Below are 20,764 nucleotides of genomic sequence, written 5' to 3'. Positions count from 1 at the left end.
GATAACTGAGGTAAATGAGACAACTTTGGGGACCGAATTGTCCAGAGTGAGTGGGGTAACTAATATTAAAGGGGGTAACCGAAGTGGCAGGGGTAACTGAGAACTGGGGTGAGTGAGATGACTGGAGCCTGCAGGGTTAACAGAAGAGAACGCGGCAATTGAGGTAACTAGCATAACCGGGATGATTGTGGTGATGGGGTAACTGAGATGAGTGTGGAGACTGGTAACTAGGCTGTAAGGACAGGGGTCTTTGGGGTAACTGGAGTGGACAGGGTCAATGGGACGAGTGGAGTAACTGAGATGAGTGTGGTAACCTGGGAAAAAGGGTCACTGGGGTCTAGCGGGGGCCTGAGGCAAGCCAGGTATTTGAGGTAACTTGGGTAACTGGGAAAACGGGAGTGAATGGGTTAACTGAGATGACTGCAATAGCTGTGAGAACTCAGGTAATGGGGGTAACAGGGGTACCCCCCCCCCCACCACCCAGCAGAGCCCCCCACCACGAGGATAACGTGTGGAGAGACAAAGGCGGCTGTGAGGGGGGGGCTCTTTCACCCCCCCCCCCTCAGACTTTACCCGCCACGAGAGAGTCCGTGCACAGGGGAGTACAGTAGGAGCCAATGGACTTCACTTGAGTGTGCGCTGTTATAATTAACACATTCACCTCACAGTAAAGGCAAATCCTGTAACACATTAACAGCTGTTATGTATATATATATAAATAGTGGATAGACGAAGTGGATGGGGGGGGCTACAATAAATAACCCACAGCTGGCACGGGGACACTAAGCCGAGGTGCTTCCTGCCCCTGGGATATAGCGCCTCACCCCCTCGGCCCCTCATCCCCTCAGAGCCTCACCCCCTCGGCCCCTCATCCCCTCAGAGCCTCACCCCCTCGGCCCCTCATCCCCTCAGAGCCTCATTCCCTCATCCCCTCATCCCCTCACTCCCTCATAGCCTCATCCCCTCGGCCCCTCACTCCCTCAGAGCCTCATCCCCCCAGAGCCTTATCCCCTCAGAGCCTCACCCCCTCATCCCCTCGGCCCCTCATCCCCTCAGAGCCTCATCCCCTCGGCCCCTCACCCCCTCATCCCCTCATCCCCTCAGCCCCTCAGCTTCTCGTGCCCTCAGCCCATCGTCCCCTCAGCCACTCGGACCCTTCCCACCGTATTATGCAATGATGATGGCACCACCTGGGGGGGTGGGAGGGTGGGGTGGGGGGGGGCCCTCGGGAACTTTGAAGGGGCTCACCCCCCACCCATCTCATTCCAAATTGTTGGCGCCACCTGTGAATAGTTCTGGGGGGCCCTAGGGGCGGTGTGGGGGGAGGGGCTACGGAGCTCTGGTGGGGGGAGGGGGGGTAGGCGGGGGATTCTGGAGATCTTCCAGGTGCCTTAGAGATCCATGGGGACCGCCGTGGGAGCTGAGGGGGCTCGCGGTGGGGTGGGGGGGGTCGAGGGTGGGGGTTGGGGGAGGTCGAGGGTGGGGGGTGGCGAGGGTGGGGGTGGGGGGGGGGGTGGCGAGGGTGGAGGGGGGGCGGAGGGTGGGGGGGGTGAGGGTGGGGGGTGGGGGGGGGGGCGGGTGGCGAGGGTGGGGGGGGTGAGGGCGGGAGGATGGCGAGGGCGGGGGGGTGGCGAGGGTGGGGGGGATTGAGGGTGGAGGGTGGGGGGGGTGAGGGTGGGGGGGGTGGCGAGGGTGGGGGGGATCGAGGGTGGAGGGTGGGGGGGGTGGCGAGGGTGGGTGGGGGTGGCGAGGGCGGGGGGTGGGGGGGGGTCACTTCCCCCCCTTGACTTTGTCGTGGTAGGTGCCGGCGCCCCTGTAGGAGGCGACGTAGCCACTGGGATCCACCGCCTCCTCGCGGCCCGCGCGGCCCCGGCCTCGGCCGGCCTCGTCGAACCGCTCGCGGTGGCTCCCCGTGAAGCGGCTCGCGTCCGTCAGGCGGCTCACAGCGCCCGCGCTCGTCGCCTTCTGCACAGGGGCGGGGGAGACACCCAGGGGCAGTTGAGAGGCGCAGAGGTCGAGAGAGACGTCGGGGTGAGACGCGCGCGGTGCGCGGGGAGAGAGAGAGACACGTGGAGGAGACGGGGGGATGAGGGAGAGATGAATGGGAGAGACGGCGGCGTGGGTGGGTGTGTGGGGGGGGCATGCGTGGGGAGAGAGTCGTGGGAGTTGGGAAGAGACACGGCGGTGGGGGGGGGGGGCTGTGGAGAGTGGCGACTTCAAACTCTCTGGGATTGTGGACACGTTTGGGCAGCCCGGACCATGGCAACCTCCTGGCGGGGTCCCGCTTAACCGACAGACGTCACATCGTCACCACCACCGCAACCATCAGCCATGGCCACTCCGCGGGCGACCCCAGAGATCCACGGGAACAAACCCCTCGCCCGTGCAGCGTCAACACTCCGACTACCACAACAAGACGCTCGCGAGACGTCGGAGCCCGCGACAGGGTTGGGGGGAGGGGTGGGGTGGACTTCGTTAATCCGAGTGATGAGAGGCGCGGTGGGTTTGGCTGATGGCGGTAGAGTTCATCTCTGTGTGTGTTCAAGGTGGCAGACGCAAGCTCAGCACGGAGGATAGCAGGAACCCGTGCGTGAGAGTGGCATCCGCAAACACGTTTTGTTGTATGAATGGTGCTACTCTTTATCTTTAAGAAGCGACCTGTCCATCACAAATGACAGCTAGACGAAGTGGGCTCATCATCATCATCGTCGTCGCGTGGAATTGTATAGCAGCAGCCAAACACTCTAAACCACGTGATGTTGTTTCTAAATGTGGAGGAAAACCCCGGACGATCTGGAGAAAAATCCATGCGACCACCGGGAGAGACAGGGTCCGCATCGAACCCACGGCTGGCTGTATATCAGGCGAGGGAGTTAACATCTCGCCAGCGTGGCACCCTATAAATAATTACGGAGCCGGTGTCAACCCATGACCACGTCGCCCTGAATGCGCCCGATCTCCACAGCTCTTAGAAGCTGAGCAGACTTGAGCTTGGTCGGTACAGGACTTAAATGGGTGATGTCCACGCGCTATAGACTTGGGGTACGCGGTAGCCAGAGAATGATGGTACAGGCAGGGCCGGAGTAAGGTTCTTGTAGGCCCTGGGCACTTCTCTTTCGTAGGCCTTCAGTGATGACTTTCGACAGCTGCTACTGCTGCCCATGTCACGACTACCGTCGATGCCACTCGCTTGGCTCATGCGTAGCACAACAACGCCGCCGCTTGTCTTCCCTTGCACCGTTCTCTATTGAGAATGAGATTGTGCGAAAAAAATACTTGAAGATGAAAAAATCTCGAAAAGTTAATCTCCGGTGTTACATTTTCTCACCTTATGGAAAAAAACGATTGACATTGGCACGACTCTGCCTCCTTGTATAAACACTGTGCCTATCATCGCTATAGAAATACATTTATTCAAGACGATATCTTTGGTAACACGTTTCATCATACAAACAACATGGTGTACGGATCTTTGAGTGTCACCCCCATGCATGGTGCATTGCGGGGGGTTTCTCTGGGTTCTCCGGTTTCCTTTGTAGCCCACGGGCCCACGGCAGAAACCGGTAGCACCCGAGGCAAGCGGCACTTCAGTTGTCGCGATGTCTTTACGTGGCTAACGACGATACAATAGCCCCAAACTGGTTTGAAACGGTTACGTAATTTCGCCGTAGCTGGTCCCATCAAAAGGAACTGGAAACCGGCAAAGTGACGCCACCCCTCTCTCTGTCGTCGCGACAAGGCGAAGACGTCTTGGGTCTGGGCGCGTGGACCGGCGGCCCTTCGGCTTCAGCAGCCGTGGCACAGGGCAAGAAATGTCAGCGCCTTGACCCCTCGATAACCTCGACACCGCAGACGCTGCCGCTGCGCATGCGGGCGGTCCCATCTCACGCTCCGTTCCCACAACTCCGCGACTGCTGCCACTCTTAAGCACAAGTTATGGGCGTGGGGGGGGCGGTGTGAAGTATAAAAATAATGAAGTCGCGTTGCACGCCTCGATATTCCTTACCTGCCGACCTGCGGGCGTGACGTGTGGCGTGGATTATGGGGGGAAGGGGGTGCGGTGTGGCGTGGATTGTGGTGCGGGGGGGGGGGGCTCGTGGATTCCACGCGGCGCGGCCACGCGCCAAGCCGCGTTGGTGCGGGTCGCGCTCGGGTTTCGGGGCGGTAGAATTCCACCGCGCGGTCGGGAAGAGGGGACCCAGACCCGCACGGAGACATTGGCGGGGTGGCTGGTGGGTGGGTGGGACGCAGAAGCTGGCACGGCAGTGAAGTTGCCTTCTCGCCCAGCGGGTCTCGCCCGGTCAGGTTTCTCTCTCACCTACGTGTGTATGGTGAACTTCTTTCACACTGTACGTAGCCAACCGTGCTAATCGGAGATGCTGGGGTTGGGGACAACAAACCGCACGCTCTCTTGATAACCCTCGCACGAATTCTCATCATGAACGGAGATGCCCGGGTGCGATGGGGAGATGTTGACTACCTCGCCTGGTATGCAGAAGGTCGTGGGTTCGATCCCGACCCTGACGCCTGCTGCTGCTGCTGTGTATTTGGAGTCTGCGGTGTCTCTGCCACCCGTGGTCACGTGGATTTTTCTCCGGGTCCTCGGGTTTCCCCCCCCCCCCCCCCACATTCAGAATCGCAACGTCCGCTTCGGGTATTTGGCTGCGATTAACTTACACGTGATAAGTTATTTCCTTCAGCTATAATTTGTGGCCAGGGCGCTTCTGATAAAGAGCTATACATGTCAGTAAGCCATACCTGATCAAATAAAATAGCTTAGTTCAGTCTCTGTTTATAAAATTAATTATAATAATAATACAGCGTCAAATTCATCAAATTTTTCAACTTCATGCCGACGACGACGATTATCTACGCACGCCAGTAAGCATCTTCGTGCGGCGAATACAATTTAGAAAGACGACTTAAAACCAAAACAAACAGTTTGTAATATTTTAAAATCGGTGGGGGGGGGGAGTCTCGCCTGCGCGTGACCTCGCCAGCACGGGTTCACGTGCGACCACAACCTCTGCTTTACCCTTTCTCGATCGTGAAAAGCAAACGCAACACCACCCACCCACCCAACCACCCACCCACCACCCACCCCTACCATGCCACCCACACCGGCCTACACTGCATCGCCACTGCGATCACGTGGGCGCCTCACTCGTCTGCAGCGTTCTTGCCGCTTTTACTTTACATTTCATGAACCACGGAGACACACAGACAGACACACAAGCAGAGAGAGACAACACAGTAACGCACAGAGAGAGACACACAACATAGACACACAGAGACCCAATGCCTCTGTGTCGAGGCCTTAAATAGAGAGAGGGGGGGGGCAGAGAGAGAGGTGGATCTGCTGGGGCAGCTGCTGGAGCAGAGAAATTAGCATGTCAATGAATCCACCTCGAAGTCTCTGTGTTGGCTCTCTCTGCTTGTGTGTGTGTCTGTGTGTCACCGTGTCTGTGTTTTGTCTCTCTCTCAAATTTAGTTCTACCTGATGACGGTTGCTTGTGTTGCAATCGAAACGTCGTACTCTATTATTTAATTTATTTTCTTTCTACGTTACTTTACCGAAAGAACAAAAGAGTAATTCCTGCAGTCACGAAAGCGTCAAATCAAATTTCATGAACTGCCACCCACGTGATTGCGATGCCCTCGGATGCAAATTCACCACCCCCGGGGGGGGGGGGGGTAGCAGGAGGGGTGGTGGGGGGGTGGTGAGGGGGTGGGTGGGGGGTGGGTGGGGGGTGGGTGGGGGGGGTGTTTGGGGGGGTGGTTTGGGGGGGTGGGGGGGAGTCGTTCAACTCAGCCGGTCTTCACTTCGTGGTGGAAGAAATGACTGTCCTCGTCATATGCACGTGGAGTTTCCACCGCTGTCTCTAGGTGTATAATAGATAAACGCTTCTGTTAACTAACTGCTTTGTGTGAGTACTTTGTTATCTCCTCCCCCCTCTCCGACGAGCGCGGTTGGCTACGTGCACTGCTCCATCAAAGAGGAGTTGGGAAAACGTCGCCATGAAGCAGGACCCTCCTGATGAGAGAGTCTTGAGACTCACCGAGGCTCAAGACTCTCCCCCTTTAACGTCACAAATACGTCGTCGCTGTATTCACGCCGCTTCGCCTCAACGCCCACACTTCTTCTTCTCGAATAAACTAAACTTCTTTTACTTACCAGGTAAGGCTCACTGAGCTGCACAGCTCTTTTTCAGAATGCCACGAATGACAGCTCGACGAAGCGGTTTATCACTATAACGTGGACTTTTATAGCAGGCAAACTCTCTAAATGTATGATTCTAAATGTGGAGGGGAAAACCAGAGGACCCGGAGAAAAATCCACGCAACCACAGAGAGAGAGAGAGAGACCCGCAGACTCCACATATACAGCAGCAGGCGTCAGGGTCGGGATCGAACCCACGACCTCCTGCATACCGGGCGAGGTAATCAACATCTCCTAGCCACCGCGGCGCATCCCAGCCCTTACCCCGTAAACCGCTTTTTGATTTACGCCGTTTCGATATTCGTCGTCGCACCTTTCAGGAACGCATTCCCGACGTTAACTGGGGTGTTGCTGTATTTGTATATTTGTTTTAACTAAACAAAACACCCCCCTTCGCCCCTCCCCTTTGTCCCTGCATGATAATTATCTCCGCCCCCCCCATCCTTCCCTCCCGCTATGAACTTTCACCCTCTCGCTCGCGGTCCCCACTTGGGTGGGACAGAGACGGACCCAAATCACCCCCCCCCCCACGCCGCCCTTCTCTCGCCCCCTGGAGCACCCAGCTCTGGGATTGTGTCCGCGGAGTTTCTGTCCCCTCGCCCCTCACCTCCCCACCTTGCATCGCGGTCGGTGCTCTCATCTGGGCTGTCGTTGCATTGTAACACACAAACATGTTGTCGCGTGTTTGTAACAATGGACACAACAATGACGTCGGGACGCGTCGTGGCGAGTGGGGTTGATGTCCGCTGGTCATGACGAGTGGCGGAGTGGCAGCCAAAGGGCACGGAACGCGTCCGTGAGACAGAGGCAGAGGATCCAGCAGTGGATTGATCATGGCTGGTAATGATGATGGTGAAAAGCACGTGTTCCATAAACAAATAATCTTCTGTAATAAAAGGCTGATAAGGAAAGGTCACCTCTATTCCTATCCATATCTCCTCCTATCTGTGGCTGTTCACATGCGTGGCGTTGCTCTGCTCGATGCGATCTGAAAGGTTAGTGGATCTAAGTTATCAGCAGCGATAAATACAAGATAGTGAGCGGAGTCGTGGCCCTGCGGTTACCCCACTGCCATACGAACCCGGCGACCCGACCTCGAGTTTCTAGTCCCCGACACGGCCAACTTGAGCGGCAATAATCCGAGCAGGTCCACCCTGCATCCTCTTCGACCAAATCATCCCGACCAGATTGGTGAAGTATGGCCGAAAACAACGCCAATGGCAACTCTGCCGCGCCAGCCCTGCCACTCGAATCACACCGATTGTTCCGTAAGCAATTCTGCGAATGCTCTGCGTGTGTGGTGAGACCCGGGCAGTCGTTCATCGCCGGTCCATTGAACGATCACCAACTGTGTAATATAAAAATAAAACCCCCAACGCAGAAGATCCCTGGGGTTTGATCTTCCACGCAGCTGCTCATGGTCCACCCTTAATCACATCCACTGCACAAACCATAGCAGATGCGTGATACCTGAATTCGATGTCTCCAGTTTGCGATGGTGATCAACCAGAACAGACCGTAAATAACGTATAGCGACCCAATGCCCCCGGGTCCACGAATGCGAAGAAGGAGACATCACCACGCCGCTGCTCCTCTCTGGGCTTGACCGTTTACATCAGCCGTACGAAAGAAGAACGCTGTGTTGGGAAGTCCCGGCATGGGGATGTGGAATTTTCACAACTGGCTCTGCAGGTCTGTGCACAGGAGATGAGCACCAGCGTCTCACTGCTTTGGCTTCGAGTCTCAAGATCCGATATCATCATCAATCAATGCATCTCCGTACCGTTACAAGCCCTTGTATATCGTTCATATTCCAAAGCCAGAACAACATCAGTCAGCACTTGAGCGTTTCTCAAAGCGAGAGGAACGGAGAGCGGAGCACCCGGAGGAACCCCCCCCACCCCCCCAACACGTGTGAGGGAGCCAGCAACTCTGTCTCTCCCAGGGGGTCGGCCACCTTTACAAAGAAGAAGAGACAATCTGTTGTTTTGTGTCTTTGACCAAAGTATTTCGAGAGAGGCCGCTTCACGCACGCAGAGCCACTGTAAGACAAACACAGCAGCAGCAGCAGCTATGCAGCAGGTGACAAGCACACTCATTCTCACTTAGTTAAACAAAATAGGTGATAAAATAAACTGAGTCTATTTAGTGGGGGGGTCCCCCCCTCCCGCACGGAGCTATGATTTTTATTCCCCCGAGTTCTCTGCAGTCTGACTGCACGCATTGTTGTCACCGACACAGAAGGCAGAAGGCAGAACACAGACGGCAGGGCCCGCTTTACGACGGGGGTCCAAGGGACGCGGTGTGGCGTCGTGAAAGCGGAGACCGCCTGTACTACACCTGTAGAATGTAACTAACCGAATATAGTATATTTAGTTGAAAAACAAACATCTGCCCGCGCGAGGGGGCAGCCAAAGAGCAACAAAGGGGACAGTCCTAAAAGAGACGCAGGTTGGCGACCCCTGATTTATGGGGCCGTCCATAAATGACGTCACGCGATTTTGGACGATTTTTGACCCCCCCCCCCCTCGTCATACGGCGTCACAAAAAGTCAGCCCCCCCCCCCCCCCCCCCCCCCACTAGTTACGTGATGTCATTTATGGACGGCCCCTATCCCGTACAGAACAGACCATTCATCGCCTGTGCCTCCGTACCCGCGACGAGCCAGGAGACGGCGCCACGTCGCGATGCCCCAGGGGAGCCTCACAGCCCGTCTGCGTGTGATCCACCCACACACAAACCTGGCGTTTAGAAATGAAAGAAAAAAACTGTCTCTTTCTGTTCATTTCACGTGTTTGTATTCACTGCCTGCCTCTCGTTCGCTACTCGTCGTGCACGGCTGGGCTTTCTTTATCTTTGCTCAGTCGGTGGTGGCGGTGGAGGGCATGAAAGGATTTCTGTTATTATTCACCTTTCCCCCTGGAACCGCTCACATTCCGCTGCAATCTGCACCGATGCCTCCTTTATCGAGGGCGATATCGGCACGTCAAATGGAGATCGATTGATTGATTAATCCACAGGGCCATCCATATATGGGCGGGGAGAAGGTTCGGGGCCCGGGGCAAACTGCACACCGTGTGGGTCCCTCTTGACACCGTGGACGTCAAAGCATGCCCCCCAACGCCCACCAAAACGGGGGCCCGGGACAGTCAATTTAACCAGGAGAGACGATTTAACCAGGAGAGACGATTTAACCAGGAGAGATGATTGAACCAGGAGAGACGATTTAACCAGGAGAGACGATTTAACCAGGAGAGATGATTGAACCAGGAGAGATGATTGAACCAGGAGAGATGATTTAACCAGGAGACACGATTTAACCAGGTGAGACGATTTAACCAGGAGAGACGATTTAACCAGGAGAGATGATTTAACCAGGTGAGACGATTTAACCAGGAGAGACGATTTAACCAGGAGAGATGATTGAACCAGGAGAGATGATTTAACCAGGAGACACGATTTAACCAGGTGAGACGATTTAACCAGGAGAGATGATTTAACCAGGAGAGACGATTTAACCAGGAGAGACGATTTAACCAGGAGAGATGATTTAACCAGGTGAGACGATTTAACCAGGAGAGATGATTTAACCAGGAGAGATGATTTAACCAGGAGAGACGATTTAACCAGGAGAGACGATTTAACCAGGTGAGACGATTTAACCAGGTGAGACGATTTAACCAGGAGAGATGATTTAACCAGGAGAGACGATTTAACCAGGTGAGATGATTTAACCAGGAGAGACGATTTAACCAGGAGAGACGCTTTAACCAGGAGAGACGATTTAACCAAGTGAGATGATTTAACCAGGTGAGATGATTTAACCAGGAGAGACGATTTAACCAGGTGAGACGATTTAACCAGGTGAGACGATTTAACCAGGAGAGATGATTTAACCAGGTGAGATGATTTAGCCAGGTGAGATGATTTAACCAGGAGAGATGATTTAACCAGGAGAGACGATTTAACCAGGAGAGACGATTTAACCAGGAGAGACTATTTAACCAGGTGAGATGATTTAACCAGGAGAGATGATTTAACCAGGAGAGACGATTTAACCAGGTGAGACGATTTAACCAGGTGAGACGATTTAACCAGGAGAGACGATTTAACCAGGAGAGACGATTTAACCAGGAGAGATGATTTAACCAGGAGAGACGATTTAACCAGGAGAGATGATTTAACCAGGAGAGACGATTTAACCAGGAGAGACGATTTAACCAGGAGAGACGATTTAACCAGGAGAGACGATTTCACCAGGAGAGACGATTTAACCAGGCGAGACGATTTAACCAGGAGAGATGATTTAACCAGGAGAGACGATTTAACCAGGAGAGACGATTTAACCAGGAGCGACGATTTAACCAGGAGAGTTGATTTAACCAGGAGAGACGATTTAACCAGGAGAGATGATTTAACCAGGAGAGACGATTTAACCAGGAGAGACGATTTAACCAGGTGAGACGATTTAACCAGGAGAGACGATTTAACCAGGAGAGACGATTTAACCAGGAGAGATGATTTAACCAGGAGAGACGATTTAACCAGGAGAGATGATTTAACCAGGAGAGACGATTTAACCAGGAGAGACGATTTAACCAGGAGAGATGATTTAACCAGGATAGATGATTTAACCAGGAGAGACGATTTAACCAGGTGAGACGATTTAACCAGGAGAGACGATTTAACCAGGAGAGATGATTTAACCAGGAGAGATGATTTAACCAGGAGAGACGATTTAACCAGGTGAGACGATTTAACCAGGTGAGATGATTTAACCAGGAGAGATGATTTAACCAGGAGAGACGATTTAACCAGGAGAGACGGTTTAACCAGGAGAAACGATTTAACCAGGAGAGATGATTTAACCAGGTGAGACGATTTAACCAGGTGAGACGATTTAACCAGGAGAGACGATTTAACCAGGAGAGACGATTTAACCAGGAGAGATGATTTAACCAGGAGAGACGATTAAACCAGGAGAGATGATTTAAACAGGAGAGACGATTTAACCAGGAGAGACGATTTAACCAGGAGAGACGATTTAACCAGGAGAGACGATTTAACCAGGAGAGACGATTTAACCAGGAGAGACGATTTAACCAGGAGAGATGATTTAACCAGGAGAGATGATTTAACCAGGAGAGACGATTTAACCAGGAGAGACGATTTAACCAGGAGAGATGATTTAACCAGGAGAGACGATTTAACCAGCAGAGATGATTTAACCAGGAGAGACGATTTAACCAGGAGAGATGATTCAACCAGGAGAGACGATTTAACCAGGAGAGACGATTTAACCAGGAGAGATGATTTAACCAGGTGAGACGATTTAACCAGGTGAGACGATTTAACCAGGAGAGACGATTAAACCAGGAAAAACGATTTAACCAGGAGAGATGATTTAACCAGGTGAGATGATTTAACCAGGTGAGATGATTTAACCAGGAGAGATGATTTAACCAGGAGAGACGATTTAACCAGGAGAGACTATTTAACCAGGAGAGACGATTTAACCAGGAGAGATTATTTAACCAGGAGAGATGATTTAACCAGGAGAGACGATTTAACCAGGAGAGACGATTTAACCAGGAGAGACGATTTAACCAGGAGAGATGATTTAACCAGGTGAGACGATTTAACCAGGTGAGATGATTTAACCAGGAGAGATGATTTAACCAGGAGAGACGATTTAACCAGGAGAGGCGATTTAACCAGGAGAGATGATTTAACCAGGAGAGACGATTTAACCAGGAGAGACGATTTAACCAGGAGAGATGATTTAACCAGGAGAGACGATTTAACCAGGAGACGATTTAACCAGGAGAGACGATTTAACCAGGAGAGACGATTTAACCAGGAGAGACTATTTAACCAGGTGAGACGATTTAACCAGGAGAGATGATTTAACCAGGAGAGATGATTTAACCAGGAGAGACGATTTAACCAGGAGAGACGATTTAACCAGGAGAGACGATTTAACCAGGTGAGACGATTTAACCAGGAGAGACGATTTAACCAGGAGAGATTATTTAACCAGGAGAGATGATTTAACCAGGAGAGACGATTTAACCAGGTGAGACGATTTAACCAGGTGAGATGATTTAACCAGGAGAGATGATTTAACCAAGAGAGATGATTTAACCAGGTGAGACGATTTAACCAGGTGAGACGATTTAACCAGGAGAGATGATTTAACCAGGAGAGACGATTTAACCAGGTGAAACGATTTAACCAGGAGAGATGATTTAACCAGGTGAGACGATTTAACCAGGAGAGATGATTTAACCAGGAAAGACGATTTAACCAGGTGAGACGATTTAACCAGGAGAGACGATTTAACCAGCAGAGATGATTTAACCAGGTGAGACGATTTAACCAGGAGAGACGATTTAACCAGGAGAGACGATTTAACCAGGTGAGACGATTTAACCAGGTGAGATGATTTAACCAGGAGAAACGATTTAACCAGGTGAGACGATTTAACCAGGTGAGATGATTTAACCAAGAGAGATGATTTAACCAGGAGAGATGATTTAACCAGGTGAGACGATTTAACCAGGTGAGACGATTTAACCAGGAGAGATGATTTAACCAGGAGAGACGATTTAACCAGGTGAGACGATTTATCCAGTGAGAGATGATTTAACCAGGTGAGACGATTTAACCAGGAGAGATGATTTAACCAGGAGAGACGATTTAACCAGGAGAGACGATTTAACCAGGTGAGACGATTTAACCAGGTGAGATGATTTAACCAGGAGAAACGATTTAACCAGGTGAGACGATTTAACCAGGTGAGATGATTTAACCAAGAGAGATGATTTAACCAGGAGAGGTGATTTAACTAGGTGAGACGATTTAACCAGGTGAGACGATTTAACCAGGAGAGACGATTTAACCAGGTGAGACGATTTAACCAGGAGAGACGATTTAACCAGCAGAGATGATTTAACCAGGTGAGACGATTTAACCAGGAGAGACGATTTAACCAGGATAGACGATTTAACCAGGAGAGACGATTTAACCAGGTGAGACGATTTAACCAGTAGAGATGATTTAACCAGGAGAGACGATTTAACCAGGAGAGATGATTTAACCAGGAGAGATGATTTAACCAGGTGAGACGATTTAACCAGGTGAGATGATTTAATCAGGAGAGATGATTTAACCAGGAGAGACGATTTAACCAGGTGAGACGATTTAACCAGGATAGATTATTTAACCAGGTGAGATGATTTAACCAGGAGAGATGATTTAACCAGGAGAGATGATTTAACCAGGTGAGACGATTTAACCAGGAGAGATGATTTAACCAGGTGAGATGATTTAACCAGGAGAGATGATTTAACCAGGAGAGACGATTTAACCAGGAGAGACGATTTAACCAGGAGAGATGATTTAACCAGGAGAGACGATTTAACCAGGTGAGATGATTTAACCAGGAGAGACGATTTATCAGAGTTATGTTCTTTTGTTTGTATTATGACTGCAGGTATTGCGGTCTATGCAAACATGACTCCTTGTAAAAAGGTGTCAGTTTTGTTGCCAGATAGAAGGGTAAAAAACCAATTATCATATTTTTACTGGCAAATGAGGTTCCCATAGTGTAGATGCTTGCCCCGAGCTCTCATACTCTGATGGTGCATTGTCTTTGAGTTGTGCGCCTTTTGGCGTCATCTGGTCCAACCCATGTGAGACTAGGCTCTAAGGAAAGCTGTCTCGGGTGTGGACCAATCAACTTCAAGGACAGTGCACATTATCAGAGTTATGTTCTTTTGTTTGTATTATGACTGCAGGTATTGCGGTCTATGCAAACATGACTCCTTGTAAAAAGGTGTCAGTTTTGTTGCCAGATAGAAGGGTAAAAAACCAATTATCAGGTGAGACGATTTAACCAGGAGAGATTATTTAACCAGGAGAGATGATTTAACCAGGTGAGACGATTTAACCAGGAGAGATGATTTAACCAGGTGAGACGATTTAACCAGGAGAGATGATTTAACCAGGTGAGACAATTTAACCAGGTGAGACGATTTAACCAGGTGAGACGATATAACCAGGAGAGATGATTTAACCAGGTGAGATGATTTAACCAGGAGAGACGATTTAACCAGGTGAGATGATTTAACCAGGTGAGACGATTTAACCAGGTGAGACGATTTAACCAGGTGAGACGATTTAACCAGGTGAGACGATTTAACCAGGAGAGATGATTTAACCAGGTGAGATGATTTAATCAGGAGAGACGATTTAACCAGGAGAGACGATTTAACCAGGTGAGATGATTTAACCAGGTGAGACGATTTAACCAGGAGAGACGATTTAATCAGGTGAGATGATTTAACCAGGAGAGACGATTTAACCAGGTGAGACGATTTAACCAGGAGAGATGATTTAACCAGGTGAGATGATTTAACCAGGTGAGACGATTTAACCAGGTGAGACGATTTAACCAGGTGAGACGATTTAACCAGGTGAGATGATTTAACCAGGAGAGATAATTTAACCAGGAGAGATGATTTAACCAGGTGAGACGATTTAACCAGGAGAGATGATTTAACCAGGTGAGACGATTTAAGGATAGCGAGAGATTCGAGTCGGGGGTTTGGGCAGCGATGCGATGTCGCCATCTGGTGGTTACTTTGTGTAGTACAATATAGACATTGATTCCAGAAAGTATAATCAATGCATATATAATATTGTATAAAATAATGCAAGTAGCTACATATGCTACGGGCCCGCACTTTCAAGGGCCCCACGCTAAATGATTCCAAGCTACCAATTCCGGTTCAGTGATTCTGCACTTGCTCTATTACTATAGTACCATACCGCCTTCAACTTTTACGAACGACTGGGTGTTTAAGGTTAGCGATTTGTCGTATTACCTGGCTGTATAGCAAATGAAAAAACACAATTACTTTACTATGCAAGTTAACCAGTGGATGTGTTTTAATATTTATGTTTTTTTTTACGTAGGGCCCCTTCATAACAACTTTCGCTAGAGGCCCCGCACTCGCTTCATCCGGCGCTGGCGGGGGGGGGGGGATCAAGGCACCCCCCGTGCCTGCCCCATGCTCGCTACGCTGCTGAGCGTTGCACGTGAGTGGAGTTGCAGGGTCTGGCCGCGCCGGCGTTCAGCATCGCCAGCGATTGAGTGAAGGGTGACGGTGGCCGCGTCGCATGGTTACGTGGCCTTAGCCCCCCAAAAAACATGAATCGTGCATCACTAATTATCGTGTGTGTATTATTGTGCGCGTATTATCGCGTGTGAAGTATTGTGGATTTTTCTCCGGGTCCTCCGGTTTTTCCCTTCACATTTAGAATCAACGTCACGCGTTTAGACTACTCGGCTGCGATACATTTCCACTTCCTTGGGCTATCATTGGTGATGATAGCCAGTAAGCCAGGTCGTCGCTTCTGTAAACTAGCCACACAGCTCAGCGGGCCTTACCTGGTAAACATCGTTTAACTTACTAGTTTTGTAATGTTATTGAGCGTGTAACGGTGCTGCTATTGTGCTGTTGATGTTGTTGTTGTGTTTGTAATGCTGTTGTCCACGCTGTTGTGATTGTGTTGCGGTTATGCCGCTGTTTGTTGTTGTGCTATTGTTGTCATGTTGTTGTCATGTTGTTGTTGTTGTGATTGTCAGTGCCCCCCATTAGGTTCTGGGAGCCCCCCAAGGGCAGATCCCCCCCCTCCCCTCCCCCCCTCCCGTTGATGAGCGACAGAAGGGGGCAGGGCGGTTGGGTGAGACCCAGGGGCACAGAATGACCCCCTCATTCTGGGTGACCCTGGCGGGTGTTGTTGTTGTTGATGTTGTTGTTGTTGATGATGTTGTGGATGTTGTTGTTATTGTTGATGTTGTTGATGATGTTGATGATGTTGATGATGTTGTTCATGTTGTCGATGTTGTTATTGTTGATTATATTGCTGATGATGTTGCTGATGATGTTGTTATTCTTGACGATGATGATGTTGTTGTTGTTGTTGATGTTGTTGTTGCCGTACCGTGACCCCCGCGATGGCGGGCGCTCCCCCCGCCACCAGGCCGTGGACCCCCCTCAGCGCGTGCTCCGGCTCACGGCTGGGGAAGCGCTTGCGGGAGAGTTCCTCCAGCGCCGACAGGAACTGCGGGACCGTGATGACACGCGCCGTGCGCTCCCTGGGGAGTGGGGGGGGGCAAGGCAAGGATGTTGACTACCTCGCCTAGTACACAGGAGGTCGTGGGTTCGATCCCTACTCTGACGCCTGCTGCTGTGTATTTGGAGTTTGCGTGTCTCTCCCTCCCCGTGGTCGCGTGGATTTTTCTCCGGGTCCTCCGGTTTGTCCATGCACATTTCGAATCAACATCACGCGTTTAGATGATTTGGCTGCTGCTGCTGCTGCTCTCCATGTTTAGGTGACAAGCCACTTGGCTGAGCTGCCACTTGCGATAGCAGAGAGCTACGTAGCGCAGGGGGACTTACCTGCTAAAATCAAATATTTTTAGAACTAGTTTTAGTTTCATATAAATAAAGGTGGGGCGCATACGTAGAGAGAGAGAAAGGAGTGAAGATTGAGGGGGGTAGGGGAGCAGAGGGATGATAGTGGGGGGCACACAGAGAGAGGCCGGTGGCGAGGGAGGGGTCCGCTCGTTGGTTCTGTCATGGGCGGAGTTTGTTGGGGGGAGGTCGGGGCAAACTGGACACCTTTATTAATTTATTTTCAGTAGTCAATAATTAAAATTTAAAAAAATATTTATGATATGCACCCACGATGCTTAATGTGAGGGACGATATATATAGAAATCACCAACATCACCACCACCAGCACCACCACCATCACCACCACCATCACCACCACCACCAGCACCACCACCAGCGCCAACATCACCAGCACCACCACCATCACCACCACCATCACCACCACCAGCACCACCAACACCACCATCTCCACCATCATCACCACCAGCACCAGCACCACCACCAACATCACCACCGTCACCAACACCACCATCACCACCATCATCACCACCAGCACCATCACCACCACCACAAGCACCACCACCAGCACCAACATCACCAGCACCACTACCATCACCACCACCAGCACCACCATCACCACCACCAACACCACCATCACCACCATCATCACCACCAGCACCACCACCAACATCACCACCAAAATCAGCACGGTGACCTCCACCACTTCCACTACCAAGCAAAGACAAATATCCCCGTATAGACTTAACAGACTGTTGGAGCAAGTGCGTTAGCGAGCACCGATGAAGGCCGGAACGGCACACGAGGGGGTGGGTGGCCAGCACCACGCCCGGCCGCCTTTGTCTCCCTAGTGGTGATGTTTTTACACAGCGCTCCAGGTACTCAATTGAGGCTGAGTCGACCTAGGGGAGGAGGCCAAGGACCGATAATCGTCACCGCTGTTGGCCGCGAACGGGATTCGAACTCGGGTCGCCGGGTTCGTAGCGCAGCGTAGCGCTAACCGCTACACCGCCGCTCCCCACTACCATCACCAACATCGCCATCCACAACATCACCAACATCGCCATACACAACATCACCAACATCACCAACATCGCCATCCACAACATCACCAACATCACCAACATCGCCATACACAACATCACCAACATCACCAACATCGCCATACACAACATCACCAACATCGCCATCCACAACATCACCAACATCACCAACATCGCCATCCACAACATCACCAACATCACCACCGCCTACGGCTGCGGCTCATTGCCGTGCGCGTTATTTCACGTGGCTGTCGTCATGAGCTTAAGCGAGGCGATCGATCGATCTCTGAGTGACGCAGCGATCGATCGATCTCTGAGTGACGCAGGCTCAGCCCCAGCTGCCGCAGGGCGGCGCCCGAGGACCGACGGAGCCGTCCGAGCCTCGGACACGAGCGCGGTTGGCCACGTGCGGTGCGAAAGAAGTTCAGCGTCCGTCCGTGCGCGCACGGACAGCCGACCAATCAGGCGCGCCCGAAGCGATTAATTGAAACTGCGATGTGTGGATAACGTCGTCGACGTCGATGTCGTTGTCATCAGCCATGGTCAATCCACCGCTGGATGAATGAAGGCCTCCCCTCCGTTGTCATCTGCTGTCGTTTTCATGGCTGGAGTGTCACATTGATATCGTTGCAGGGAGACCGTCATCATAATGGCGAACGTCGTCATCCTCATCATCGTCGTCAACATCGTCGTCAGCTGCCAACCTTTGTGGCGGATAAGGTCAAAAGCATCGTCATCATCAATCATCCACAGCCATCGTCTAATGTCAACGTCGTCATTGGTGGCTAACGTCACCATCGTTGCTCTCTCCACCAGCACCATCAGCGTTTCCACCAACACCAAAGACAAAGGTCCCCCGTATAGCCGTAAAATACTGTTGGGGCAAGTGCTGTTAGCGAGGAGCACCTATGAAAGCCGGAACGGCACACGAGGGGGTGGGTGGCCAGCACCACGCCCGGCCGCCTTTGTCTTCCCAGTGGCGATATTTACGCACTGCGCCAGGTACTCATTTGAGGCTGAGTCGACCTAGGGGAGGCCAAGGACCGGTTCAGATAATCGTCACTGGGTGTTGGCCGTGAGCGGGAATCGAACTCGGGTCGCCGGGTTCGTAGCGCAGCGCACTAACTGCTACACTACCGGAACCCCACACCTGGCCCACCACCTCCAACATCACCGCCATCATCAGCATCCCCACCATGATCCCATCTTAACACCATCACCTCGTACACCGCCTCCACCATCACCATGGTGACCACCACCAACAGCACCATCACCAACATCACCACCAGCACCACCATCATCACCACCACCAGCATCAACATCACCACGAGCACCAACATCACCACTAGCACCACCATCATCACCACCACCAGCACCACCAGCACCACCAGCACCACCATCAGCATCCCCACCATGATCCCATCTTAACACCATCACCTCGTACACCGCCTCCACCATCCCCATGGTGACCACCACCAACAGCACCATCACCAACATCACCACCACCAGCATCACGATCAACATCACCACCAGCACCAACATCATCACGATCAGCATCACCACGGGTGCCGTGGCGCTCGCTCACTTGACTTTGGAGAAGACGATGTCCACGTCCGTGGCCGTCACGCGCTTCCCGTCCGCCACGCGGCAGTCGCGGCAGAGCTTGGCCCAGTTCTTGCCGTTCAGCTCCGCGCCGCTCGCCTTGGGGTCACCGTGCAGCGCGAAGCGACGGAACGCCTCCTCCAGCTCCCTGGGGTCCACGGGAGCTTCTCCTGCCCCACCGCCTCCTGATGCACCTCCCGCTCCTCCCGTCTCAGCCGCCTCGGCTCCATTCTCCACCTGCGCGGGGCTCGCTTCTCCTGCCGACATCACCACGGCGTCTCGACCGGCACCCCCCCCCTCCCCGCGGGCAAATAGCGAGATGAGATATAGCGAGGAAGCAGCGATGGGGTTATGGATGATGGGCGGTGGTGGTGGTGATGGAGGTGAATGCGTGTGGTGATGGAGATGGGTGTATGGATGATGAATGATTTTGGTGGTGGTGGTGATGATGGAGATGGGTGTATGGATGATGGGCGTGTGTGACGAAGCCGGTAACGATGAAGGATGTGAGTGAGGATGATGGGTGATGTGAATCGGAGATGCGTGCTGCGGTTGGTGATGGACCTGACGGTTGTGATGGTGGTGGTGAAGGTGTCAGTGATAGAGATGATGATGATGATAACGACGATTGGAGGAGGGGGAGATGCTCGCGACAGAGGCGTGGGGCGTGGTGACGGCGGTGCTGATGTTGCTGATGGCGATGCGCGCAGCACCGCGCACGGACGAGCGAGGGGGGGGGGCACCACGTGACGGAGGCGTCGTTCCAGTCGACGGCTCGAGGCGGGTCGAGCTCGAGGCGGCCCACGGGCGGAGGAGCGAAACGCGACGTTGCTGCTGCTGCTGCCGCTGCTGCTGCTGCACCTGCCACGGGGAGGGAGGCGGAACGTGCGCGGAATGAGAGCGGCGAGCGCGATGTGACGCCCCCCATCCACCCTGACCCCCCCTCCCCTCACCCCACCCCCACCTCCCGCTCCTCCTCCTCCTCACCCGTCCATTAGCTTCCCACCGCACTCCCATCCAATATCCCGCACATCTCCTCCCTCCATCAACCCCACACACAATGCCCCCCCCCCCTCCAGACTTCTCCACCCCCTCATCAATTGCCATCCCAAAGTCTTCAATTGTCTGCCCCCACCATTATCCCACCCCTCCCTATCCCTAGCCTCTCATCCCCACTCCCCCCCAACAACCCCCCACCCCACCACTCTCTTAACCCCCCCCTCCCCCCATTATCTCGCCCCCACACAATAACCTCTCAACCCCCCCCTTGCCCTCGAAATCCCCCCTCCCTCCCCCACTGCCACCAACCTTTAGCGCGTGATGCAATGATCCTGTTCCTGCGAATCGACTCCCGTCGATTCGCAGGACTCGTCCATCGCATCGAGTCCATCGAGACTAAAACTTCATTTGGAGCT

At 52.5% G+C, this 20,764-nt stretch overlaps 2 protein-coding genes across 2 annotated transcripts in view; both read right to left on the bottom strand.

The window, feature by feature from the left end:
* Positions 1-1,734: 1,734 nt before the first annotated feature.
* LOC144949701 (tubulin polymerization-promoting protein family member 3-like) lies at positions 1,735-20,191 on the bottom strand. The gene is made up of 3 exons (XM_078879722.1): positions 19,333-20,191; positions 16,232-16,385; positions 1,735-1,965 (listed from the first exon to the last, which is right to left on the bottom strand). The coding sequence occupies exons 1-3, from the start codon at positions 19,614-19,616 to the stop codon at positions 1,771-1,773; spliced, it is 633 nt and encodes a 210-aa protein (XP_078735848.1). The 5' UTR covers positions 19,617-20,191; the 3' UTR covers positions 1,735-1,770.
* Positions 20,131-20,764, bottom strand: part of LOC144949699 (chromodomain-helicase-DNA-binding protein 7-like) — a 120,830-nt gene continuing 120,196 nt past the window's right edge. The window contains exon 42 of the transcript XR_013640297.1: positions 20,131-20,210. The gene's annotated coding sequence lies outside the window, so the exon portion shown is untranslated. The remainder of the gene's footprint in view (positions 20,211-20,764) is intronic.

This window comes from Lampetra fluviatilis, chromosome 54 (genome assembly GCF_964198595.1).
Source record: "Lampetra fluviatilis chromosome 54, kcLamFluv1.1, whole genome shotgun sequence".
In the NCBI taxonomy this organism is placed as follows: domain Eukaryota; kingdom Metazoa; phylum Chordata; class Hyperoartia; order Petromyzontiformes; family Petromyzontidae; genus Lampetra; species Lampetra fluviatilis.
Note: the sequence above shows the minus strand (reverse complement) of the source record. Positions and strands in the feature narration are given on the sequence as shown.

Coding starts and splice junctions, on each gene's coding strand:
- LOC144949701 (XM_078879722.1), bottom strand. CDS start 19,616: ATGTCGGCAGGAGAAGCGAGCCCCGCGCAGGTGGAGAATGGAGCCGAG. Junction 16,386..19,332: donor ATCGTCTTCTCCAAAGTCAA/GTGAGCGAGCGC, acceptor CCCACTCCCCAG/GGAGCGCACGGCGCGTGTCA. Junction 1,966..16,231: donor CCGCCATCGCGGGGGTCACG/GTACGGCAACAA, acceptor GCCCCTGTGCAG/AAGGCGACGAGCGCGGGCGC.